Source organism: Callorhinus ursinus, unplaced genomic scaffold, assembly GCF_003265705.2.
Source record: "Callorhinus ursinus isolate GAN/ISIS: 27379988/994484 unplaced genomic scaffold, GSC_fseal_2.0 scaffold66, whole genome shotgun sequence".
In the NCBI taxonomy this organism is placed as follows: Eukaryota; Metazoa; Chordata; class Mammalia; order Carnivora; family Otariidae; genus Callorhinus; species Callorhinus ursinus.
Window position 1 is genome coordinate 6,195,707 of NW_027397128.1, and position 11,324 is coordinate 6,207,030.

The 11,324-nt window shown below is 43.3% G+C and overlaps 1 protein-coding gene across 1 annotated transcript; it reads left to right on the forward strand.

The window, feature by feature from the left end:
* Positions 1–719: 719 nt before the first annotated feature.
* Positions 720–7,564, forward strand: AWAT1 (acyl-CoA wax alcohol acyltransferase 1). Its single transcript, XM_025850467.2, has 7 exons — positions 720–795; positions 1,958–2,065; positions 2,560–2,630; positions 3,537–3,741; positions 4,419–4,590; positions 7,040–7,239; positions 7,410–7,564. The coding sequence occupies exons 1-7, from the start codon at positions 720–722 to the stop codon at positions 7,562–7,564; spliced, it is 987 nt and encodes a 328-aa protein (XP_025706252.1).
* Positions 7,565–11,324: the final 3,760 nt, after the last annotated feature.

Sequence of the window (11,324 nt, forward strand, 5' to 3'; positions counted from 1 at the left end):
TATTCATAGTGAAGTATTTAGGAGTGAAATGACATGATATCTTAGAATTGCTTTAAGATGCTCCAAGAAAAAAAAAATTGGGACGATAGATGAAACAAATATGGCAAAATGTTAGCAGTTATTGAAGATGAACAAAAAACATGAACATAAAGATAAAAATTTGTTGCATTCTCTAGTTTTGTGTGTATTTGGAAATTTTTTGGAATATTTGGAAATTCTGAAATTATTGTAATAGCAAGTTAAAAGAGGGGGATATCCCAAGCCAGACTGCCTCAGGGCAATAGTCTGTCTCAACAAAAACCTAATCCTAGATACTCCCTACCCCACAAATCCCCCAGAGCTCCCTCCTGAGATCACAACCCCCATAGTCTCAGAGTGGCCTGTTAAAGGTATTTCCCTTCTCTTGATCTCTGAGTCACTAGGACTAGGTGGCAGTCCTTCTTACCTTTCTTCATCCTGATGTCTTAATAATCTCAGGAAAGAGTCAAAGGGCAAATGGTCAGGGCCCAGGGCTCAGATCTGATAGGACAGTCCTTGGTACTCCAAAGCCTGCCTCCTGCAGTGGGTCGTAGGTGTGGGGCAGGACAAAGAAGGAAAAGGGCAGGTGAAAATCCTCCTGATCATATGCATTCACTATCGAGCAAGCTTCGAGAGGCTGGTGGCACCATTGGTTGGAAGAGTGTTCTGGGATCTTTGTCTTCCTCAGGCTCCTGAGCATCATGCCTTGTTTCGGGCAGCCTACACACTTCCAGAGTCTGATACTTCTGCAGTGGCCCTTGAGCTACCTTGTCATAGGTGAGTACTGATCCTAGAGTGCACAGCAAGAAACCAGAGTCAGAGACCAGGGTCAGATCTGGGGTGAACTTCATGCTCATGGGAAGTCTCATATCTAACCTTTGATCATCTCAGATGGTACTACAGAGTAAAGCCAAGGAGTCTTGAGTCGCATGAACACCCTGGAGAAGGAAGAGATAGAGCCACAGGAGGCGGTGAGAACAGGCAGAGGGGTAGAACAGGGTCATGATGGATATGAGTAGATCTGGCTAATTTCAGCCACTTCTTAACCCTGACCATCTGGAAAGGGGAAATGAGGCCCAGGGAATAGGCATGATATGTCCATGAGCATACTGCACGGGGAGTGGGACAGAAGAAGCATTAGAATTACAGACTTGGAGAAGTATAGCCTGTGTTTAAACCATAGAGTTTTCCATTCTGGGAGGGGGTGGGGTGGTAGCATGTGGGGAGATAGTGATAATGGAAGGAATGGTGAATGAGCAAGAGGACAAGAATGGTGAATGGCGGGGGTGGGGGGCGTCTGGGTGGCTCAGTCGGTTAAGCATCAGCCTTTGGATCAGGTCATAATCCCATGGTCCTTTGATGAAGCCCCACATCAGGCTCCCTGCTCAGTGGGGAGCCTGCTTCTCCCTCTGCCTGCCACTCCCCCTACTTGTGCGCGTTTTCTCTCTCTGTCAAATAAATAAAATCTTTTTTAAAAAAAGAATGGTGAATGGGAAGAAGTACAGGGATGCAGATGCTTAGTGAGCAGGGTGTGGGGAGATATGGATAGTTTATGGGCAAGGAAGGATGATGAGCTAGCGGTTTAACAAGGGGTTGGGGATGATGGATAGCAAAGGAGACAGGAGACAAGAAGGGAAAGATGGTGGATGAATGGGAGCAGGGGAAAAGCTGGTGGCAGGCAGGGAGCAGGAAGGAGTAGAGGGATGGTGAGTGGCTGAGGAAGCAAGTGGACAGGGATGATGGGGAATTAGAGAAATACGGCTGGTGTATAGTAGATGATAGAGGAAGGCCAAGTAGACATCCTGCTGGATGGGCAGGAGCTAGACTGTGCAGAAGGCCAGGACCAGAAGCTTGGGTAGTTTGGGGGGCTCTTAATGGGGATGTACATGGGCAGGTTCTGCTGGCAGAACAATTTTGGTCTGACCTGCTCCCTCGTCAGCTTTTATCTTGCAGCCATTGTTCATTTGCTTGCTGTTTACATCCTTGTGGCCACTGCCAGTGCTTTACTTTACCTGGTTTTTCTTGGACTGGAAGACCCCAGATCAAGGTAAGACTCGTGGACCTAGAAAGAACATGGCCTAAGAATGTTCCAGCTTAGGGTCGCCTGGGTGGCTCAGTCGTTAAGCATCTGCCTTCGGCTCAGCTCCTGGGATGGAGCCCCGTGTCGGGGTCTCTGCTCAGCAGGAAGCCTGCTTCTCCCTCTGCCACTCCCCCTGCTTGTGTTCCCTCTCTTGCTGTCTCTCTCTCTGTCAAATAAATAAATAAAGTCTTTAAAAAAACAAAACAAAAACTTATTTAAAAAAAAAAGAATGTCCTAGGTTAACCTGTAACCAGGGAGTCCCACTCACCATACCACAGGTCTCTCATCCAAGTTCTCAGAGTCACAGGACCTGGGCCAGCCAGGACCCTCTTGGGGTCTCTTCCTTTTCCACCTCTCTAGCGGAGCCATGACCCTCCATGCTGTTAGGAAAGCCCTGAGTGAGGGGGAGGGATGGGGTTGGCACACACAGACACCATCCCCCACTGATATTTCTCTCTCAGGTGGCAGGCGTTCAGGCTGGGTAAGGAACTTGTGTATCTGGACCCACCTCAGGGACTATTTCCCCATTACGGTAAGTGTCTCTTTCCCAGCATCCCCAGCAGTTCCCAAAATACTAGGCATTTATGCCAAATAACTGGGGTTGTCCATAAGGAAAATGAACATACCAGAGAAGTCTCAGGGCAGGCTAGACATACTTCAAGACCCAACGTTGTGGCTGGTACTCGCTACTGTGCTAGCATACTTTGGACACCCTTGGCATGACCTACCAGATGACACAGGCAGAAACACAAATACAATTCAGTTCAGTTTAACAAACGTTGATTGAAAGCCTACTCTGTACTACATGTTAGAGGTACAGAGAAGTGAGTAGGATGCAACCTGTCATCAAGGTGCTCATATCTAATGAGAAGGACAGACAAGTATGTATTTATAGTTTGGTACATGGTACACAAGTAGTTCAGATGAGGGGTAAGAAAAAGCTTCACAGACGTGGTGATATTTAGGCAGGGTTTTCACGTTCAATAGAAGTTACTTAGGCAGAAACCGGAAGGGGGTTGGGAGGAGAAAATATCAGGAAGACGATCTAGTAATGTAGTGCTATGCTGGTCCTCTGAGCATTCTTTGGACTAGACAATAAACGTTGCCCCAATTTTTAGAGCAGAACTTGCCGACCTTTTCACTTAAACACTCGTACAAAATGATACTATGCATAAAGCGCATTGAGATAAATGGCTGGAACTACTTGCAGCCACCCATGGGGAAGAGGTCCAGCAGTTCTAGCTGCCCCAGATCCTTCCTGGCTTTCCAGGGGCTGAGGTACCTTGGCCTAGCTGTTGAAAAACCCTGAAACCCACTCATGGCCTAGCTGTTGAAAAGCTCTGCTTTAGAGAGCACCCTGATCCCTGAAGTGTCTTCACCTTTGCTTCTTCATGTGATCTTATTTCAACACCTCTGGTGCTTCTTTTCATGGCTGCAGATCCTGAAGACTAAAAACCTGTCACCTGAGCACAACTACATCATGGGGGTTCATCCTCATGGCCTCTTGACCTTTGGACCCTTCTGCAACTTCTGCACTGAAGCCACAGGCTTCTCGAAGATCTACCCAGGCATCACTCCCTACTTGGCCACACTGTCCTGGTTCTTCAGGGTCCCCTTTGTTAGGGAGTACCTCATGGCCAAAGGTACTTCTGACCATACTTACTGGAGCTTCTGGCCCATTTCTCTGCTGGGATACTCACCTTTTTAAGCCCCATCCCCTACCTCTCAACCACCTCTCATCCATTCCTATCAAAGCGTAGTAGTTAAAAGCATATGTTCTGGAGCTAAACTGGGTTTGAATCCTGGCTCTGCCGCCTACTGCGTGGTCTTGAGCAAGCTACCCGTCTCACTTTCTTCATCTGTAAGGAGATGCTGATGATAATAGTCTAACCTCAGATTTGGTGTGACGGCCAAATGAGATCATACAAGTAAAGCATTCAATATAGTGCCTGCCACAGAGTACATGCTCAGTAAAGAATAACTTTTGCTATTTGGTGACAATAGAGGAAAAGAAAAGAGTAAGATTATAGTTGAGATTCAGAAAGTTCTTCTGGTTATCCCACTGGAAACCTTCCTACTATAGTTTTAACCTAATGTCTCCTATGAATGGAGATATTGCCTCAAAGTGAAACATGCTGGGTTTGTCCTCAGCCTTCTTTTCTCCACACCCTTGGTCCCATCTCATTGATTCTCCTTCTGGGACTCATGGGAACAGAGGGCACATAGACAAGCCAATGAGGAGTAAGCAGAGAGTATTCCCTCTCAGCCATTTTCCCTTCCCCTTATTTTGCTCCTCTCTCTGCTCTTTGATTCTCCTTAGGTGTGTGCTCCGTGAGTCAGCCAGCTATCGACTACCTGCTAAGCCATGGCACTGGCAACCTTGTGGGCATCGTAGTAGGAGGGGTGGGAGAGGCCCTGCAAAGTGTGCCCAACACCACCACCCTCATCCTCCAGAAGCGCAAGGGGTTTGTGCGCACAGCCCTCCAGCATGGGTAGGTCTTCCTCCCAGGGCAGGGGTGGATGGTCTTCTCTGAGCAGCATCACCTGCTAGGTGATGCCAAGATGAATCAGACGTGAGTCTTGCCCTCATGGAACTTACTAGTGCATAAGGGAGATGGCCATAGCATTTTTAAAAGGTTTATGTCATCCACTCCTTCTAAACTAGCTGGACCAATTCTCAGGAAGCCAAACCAGAAACCCAGATTCATTATCAGGGGGCTTGGCTAGGACTCCCTTAATATACAGATGATGCCCACATCATCTCTAGCAATATCAATATCTATATCTGTTTGTTAATGGTAAGTGCAAGGGGCAGGCAGTACAGTATGGTGAGTATGTGCACAGAATCTGAAGTCAGGGGGCCTGATTTGAACCCTGGCTTCATAACTTACTATTACTCTCTGAGACAGATTACTTAACCGTTCTGAGTCTTGGTGTTTTCATTTTCATAATGTGGCTACTAATAATTGTACCTACTCCATAGGGTCATTGTTGGGGTTTATTTTTTTTTATTATGTTAGTTAACCACCATACATTACACCATTAGTTTTTGATGTAGTGTTCCATGATTCATTGTTTGCATATAACACACAGTGCTCCATGCAATACGTGCCCTCTTTAATACCCATCACCAGACTAACCCATCCCCCCCCGCCCCCCCTCCACTCTAAAACCTTCGGTTTGTTTCTCAGAGTCCATACTCTCTCACGGTTCATCTCCCCCTCTGATATCCCCCTCTTCATATTTCCCTTCCTTCTCCTAATGTCCTCCATGCTATTCCTTATGTTCCACAAATAAGTGAAACTGTATGATAATTGACTTTCTCTGTTTGACTTATTTCACTTAGCATCATCTCCTCCAGTCCCATCCATGTTGATGTAAAAGTTGGGTATTCATCCTTTCTGATGGCTGAGTAATATTCCATTGTATATATGGACCACATCTTCTTTATCCATTCATCTGTTGAAGGGCATCTCGGCTCTTTCCACAGTTTGGCTATTGTGGACGTTGCTGCTATGAACGTTGGGGAGCATATGGTCCTTCTTTTCACTACATCTGTGTCTTTGGGGTAAATACCCAGGACTGCAATTGCTGGGTCATAGGGTAGCTCTATTTTTAATTTTTTGAGGAACCTCCACACTGTTTTCCAAAGTGGCTGTACCAACTTGCATTCCCACCAACAGTGTAAGAGGGTTCCCTTTCTCTACAACCTCTCCAACATTTGTTGTTTCTTGCCTTCTCAATTTTTGCCATTCTAACTGGTGTAAGGTGGTATCTCAGTGTGGTTTTGATTAGAATTTCCCTGATGGCTAATGATGATGAACATTTTTTCATGTGTCTGTTAGCCATTCGTATGTCTTCTTCGGAGAAGTGTCTGTTCATGTCTTCTGCCCATTTTTTGCCTTGATTATTAAATGAAGTCATCCACATAAAACACCAAATGTGTCTGGCACACAGTAAGTGGTAGATAATTAATAGCCACTCTAACTGAGGGATAAAGATGGGAGGTAAAGGGCAGGTGCCCAAGGCTGGAACTGTGGGATGCACCATAAGGTCAGGAGGCCAGCCCACTGAACACAGAGATAATTGTCCTATTTCTGACTCAGAGAAAAGTAGTTCACCTAGGGACCTTGCCTGAGTGGCCTGTTCATCAGTTTGGAGCATAATATAGGGGAGAGAGTTCTGAGCTGGGAGGAAGGAATCCTGGGTTCTAGCCCAGGTCATGCCACTCACTGACTGCCTGAGTGAACTTTCCCCTTCAGAACCTGGGCTTCTGGATCTGTAAGATAGAGAAAATACCACCGCCTTCCACTGTGCCCCACATTGTCTCTGCTGTGAGGATCCAGTAAGGTAACATATATCAAAGTGCAGAGAGATTACTAGTAACTCGCAAAGGTTTGTATAAGAAAGGCCATGTTCTCTTTACTCTTCTCTCACAGGAAGACTTCAGGAGCCTGATTCTCTACCTATGGCCCGAGAGGGACACAAATTTTCTCTTCTCTAATCTCAAGGGACAGAATACCTTATGCATAGTCCCTGTGGGTGATGGGCATATCATAATATATGCATCTGTGCAATATTAACATCATCTCTATGCTTCCTACTAGTAGAAACAGAGTCAGATATTTCCCTGCATGACACTTCCTGGAAGCTTTTCTTTACCATGATATAAGTTTCTGGGGATCTCTGCCCAAAACCCTCTTCCTTCCCTATACCCCCATATCTTGCCCTTGTGATCCTGGCCCAGAGATAACATTCTCACTAGATTTGAACATTTCAAGAAAAGAGACAGTAAATATGGGAGCCCTGTTTAGTGCAAGAAGAAATGCTTTATGTTACAGGGATTTTATATAGCTGGGAGCCTGGCCAGGAACAAATGTTCTTCCTGAGTGGTTCTCATCCTAGCCTGTGTTTGAGAAATAAATCAGGATTTTCCTTCAGGGCTCATCTGGTCCCCACCTTCACTTTTGGAGAAACTGAGGTATATGATCAGGTGCAATTCCATAAAGACAGCTGGATGTACAAGTTCCAGAGCTCCTTCCGCAGAATCTTTGGTTTCTATTTTTGTGTCTTCTATGGAAGAGGCTTCTGCCAAGGCTCCTCTGGGCTCCTGCCATACTCGCTGCCTATCGTCACTGTGGGTGAGTGCTGCTTTCAGCCCCAAGTCCACCTCAGCTCTTTCCTGACCTCAACCTCAAAGAGGGAGAATCTGGGAGTTGACTTGGCAAGTGAGAGAATCTGGCCCAGGGAAGAAGGAGGTTAAAGGAAGAGAAGATTCTAACATTTGCCCCTTCTTTTTTCCCATTTCCAGTTGGGGAGCCTCTGCCACTGCCCAAAATTGAAAAACCAAGCCAGGAAATGGTGGACAAATACCATGCACTCTATATGGATGCCCTGTGCAAACTGTTTGACCAGCATAAGACCCAGTATGGCTGCTCAGAGGCCCAAAAGCTGATTTTCCTGTGACTGAATGGGCTTGCGTGCCCAAAAGCATGTACCTTGAAGAGGAGACTCATTTGCTGCTAACCAAGAGGTGGAGAAAAGGAGATAAGGGAAGGCTATGTGTGGTAGGGGAGGACATTAGGAATTCCTTCCTTGCCACAAAGCCCTCATAGTTGCTGTCCTAAGGAGCTTCACTCAGTCATTCCACAAAAAGGGGGCACCCTGAGGTCCCTCAGGGCCAGCCATGGGCACTCTAGGCACAGACATGTTTCCTTCCTTGCTCCCTACTGGTTTTCCTCCCTAAGTCCAACACCCCAGGTCCTGAAGGACTCAAGTAATAGCCAAACAGCCCAAGTAGCCACCACTCTGGTGGTTGCTGTTGCTATTTTGTCATGATGCATTTTTTAATTGAGATTTTTTTTTGCATACCATAAGTTTAACCTGTTTAAAGTGTAAAATTCAGTAGTACTTAGTATATTCACAGAGTTGTGCAACCACTACCACTAATTTTAGAACATTGTTCAGTACCTCAAATAAGAAAACCAGTACACATTAGCAGTCACTCCCCATTCCATCATCTTTCCCAGCCTAACAAACACTAATTTACTTTCCATTTCTATGGATTTGCCATTTCCGGACATTTCATATAAATGGAATAATAGACTATGTGGTTTTTTCAGGACTGGCTTCTTTCTCTTAGCATGTTTTCAAGGCTCATCCGTGTTGTAGCATGTACCAGTACTTCATTCTTTTTATGGCTGAATAATATTGCATTACACATATACACAACAGTTTTCATCCATTCACCAGTTGATGGACTTTTGGGTTCTTTCCACTTTTGGGCTGCTATGGATAACACTGCTACAAACATTCATGTATGGGTTTTTGTGTGGTAATCTGCTGCCTCCAAATATAAAGGCTTCCCTTATCTCCACAACACTAACCTAACAATCATGCCTTTCACATAAATCAAACGCAATTTTAAGATTACTTTTCAGTTGGCAGAGGCATTTCACATAGGTCATTTTGTCATGATGGTCCTCTCACACCATAACCCCAAGGTATTTGCTGCCATCCTGAGTCTACTACGGGAAATCTGCTTTATATCTATATTTTAAAGTCTTACTAAGTTCTGCTTAAAAGTTTTCTTAGAGCTGTATTCTGAGAATTTTAAAAGAGTAAATAAAAACACAGATATCTCTTCCTTCACAAGGCAACCAACAAAAGACACACTTAGAAACACAGCAAAGGTATACAACTGAAACTAACATAATATTATGTGTCGACTATACTTAAAAAAAAAAAACACTTAGCAAAAGAACAAAAGTTAAAAGACCATTTAAAAACTCATTCAACTCAATAGCAAAAATCTGATTTTAAAGTGGGCAGAGGACTTAAATAGACATTTTTCCAAAGAAACATCCAAATGGCCAACAGGTACATAAAAAGATGCTCAACTTCACTAATCATCAGGGAAACGAAAAATTAAAACCACAGTGAGATATTACCTCATGCCTGTTAGAATGACTACTACCAAAAAGACAAAAGATAAGTGTTGGCAAGGATGTGGAGAAAAGCAAATCCTCATGCACTAATGGTGGTAATGTAAATTGGTGCAGCCACTATGGAAAACAGATGGAGGTTCCTCAAAAAATTGAAAATAGAACTACCATATGATCCAGCAATCCCACATGTGGGTATCCGTAGGAAATGAAATCATTATTTCGAAGAGATATCTGCACCCCCATATTCTTTGCAACATTATTCACAATAGCCAAAACATGGAAACAACCTAAGTGTACATTGATGGATGAATGGATAAATAAGATGTGGAATATAATGGAATAATATTCATCATTAAAAAGAAGGAAATCCTGCGATCTGCAACAACATGGATGGACCTTGAGGGCATTATGCTAAGTGAAATAAGTCAGACAGAGAAAGACAAAAACTGTATGATCTCACTTACATGTGAAATCTAAAAGAAAAAAAAATGCCAAACTCATAAAAACAATGTATAGAATGGTGATTGTCAGGGGCTAGGAAATAGGGGAAATGGGGAGATGTTGGCCAATGCCAATGGATTAAATTTCCAATTATAATATGAATAATTTCTGGGATCTAATGTACAATTTGATGACTATAATTAACAATAATGCTTGAAATACTTGAAAATTGCTAAGAAAGTAGATCTTAAATGTTCTCACCACAAGAAATTGTAATTATGTGAGGTAATGGATGTCTTAACTAACCTTACTGTAATCATTTTGCAATATGTATGTATATCAAATCATCATGTTGCACCTTAAACTTACACAATGTTATACATCAGTTATATCTCAATAAACTGAAAAAGGGGGGAAACTTTAGATTTGGCCTTTCTTACTTTTCTTATTTCATACCTCTTAAATATTCAGTTTTGATGGGGCCCACTCTAGTCTCACTTTATACTGTTTCAGTCTCAAATATCCATTTCTAACCCAGATTTCTCTCATAAGTGATTTCCCTCAAAACTGATATATCCAACTTACCAATCTCTAACAAACATTTTAACATCAACATACCAGTAGCAGATGAAACATCTTCCCCCTCCCAATCTGACATTTTATCACCAAATCCTGTTAATTCTACCACCTCAATATTAATCCAGTGTGTCCTGTTCCCTTCTCCACTGTCACAACCTTGTCAAAGCCCTCACCAACATCCCTAGACAATTGCCACTTCTGCTAGAGTCCTCTCTAATCAATCCATTCATCACACTGGTGCCAGAGTGCTCTTACTAATGCTTAAATCTGAATTGTTAGTCCTCTACTTTGAAATCCTTTTATGCTCCTACAATGCTTCTACCAGCATACCCTGAATTATGTTCTGGGTACCATTAATGTTCCATAGATGTTAATAAATATTGCACAGAAAAAATGATTATGTGGTTAAATAACTGTGGGAGATGCTGGATTAAACAAAGTTAGACAGATGTATTTACTGAAATATTTTCAGAATCTTCACTACACTAATGGGCATTGTGACTATCCAAGAAGGAGTATTTAGTATTTCCCAAACTTACCTGACAATGGAACCCTTGTTTCAAATAACACTTATTACCATCACATGGAACATTTAGTATTTCTCTAAATACAGTTTTGCAAATGCTGGTCTACAAGATAAAGTTCAAACCCCTGGGCATGGCAGAGAAGGCTGCTGGTAATATAGAGAAAGTGGCTGATCTGACTTGGGAACCTATCAGATTGGGAGAAGTCATGGTAGGAGGCACTGGGGTTGATTGGATGGGTCAAAACCTCGTAAGAGGTAACAAAAAGGTAACTGAATAAAGGGGGGACTTGGATTTGAATTGTTCTCACCTGTTTGGGTTGTCGAGGAAGAGCAAACTACAGCAGATTTTGTCAGAAAAGAATCTCAAGGACACACATGGGAATGAGGCTATACCTAAAAAAGTAAAAAAAAAAAAAAAAAAGCCTTTGCTTTCTTATTAGCATCAGCCACATGCTCCTTCTAGAAAATTCATTTCCCTCATATCTTTTCTCTTCACCCTCAGCCTCTACACCACAATGCAATCTCTTGTTCTCCCTATCTCTCCTCCTCCCTCCCTGAATATTTTTGAGATACTCTAGTACTCTAAGGTTTTGCTCCTCACTCTGGATGTCACAATAACTTTGTATGAGCTGATCATCAAAGGAACTAATTAGTAAGACTTAATCATGGAATGTGAGGGCAAGCAAGGGACATTTTCTAAGAGTGGCCAGGCTGGTGACCCTAGTGGGCCAAA

Bases quoted from the DNA above. Each gene is read 5' to 3' on its own strand.
- AWAT1 (XM_025850467.2), top strand. From the start codon at position 720: ATGCCTTGTTTCGGGCAGCCTACACACTTCCAGAGTCTGATACTTCTG. The intron at 2,631-3,536 runs GTAAGTGTCTCT...TCATGGCTGCAG, and splicing joins GGGACTATTTCCCCATTACG to ATCCTGAAGACTAAAAACCT. The intron at 7,240-7,409 runs GTGAGTGCTGCT...TCCCATTTCCAG, and splicing joins GCTGCCTATCGTCACTGTGG to TTGGGGAGCCTCTGCCACTG.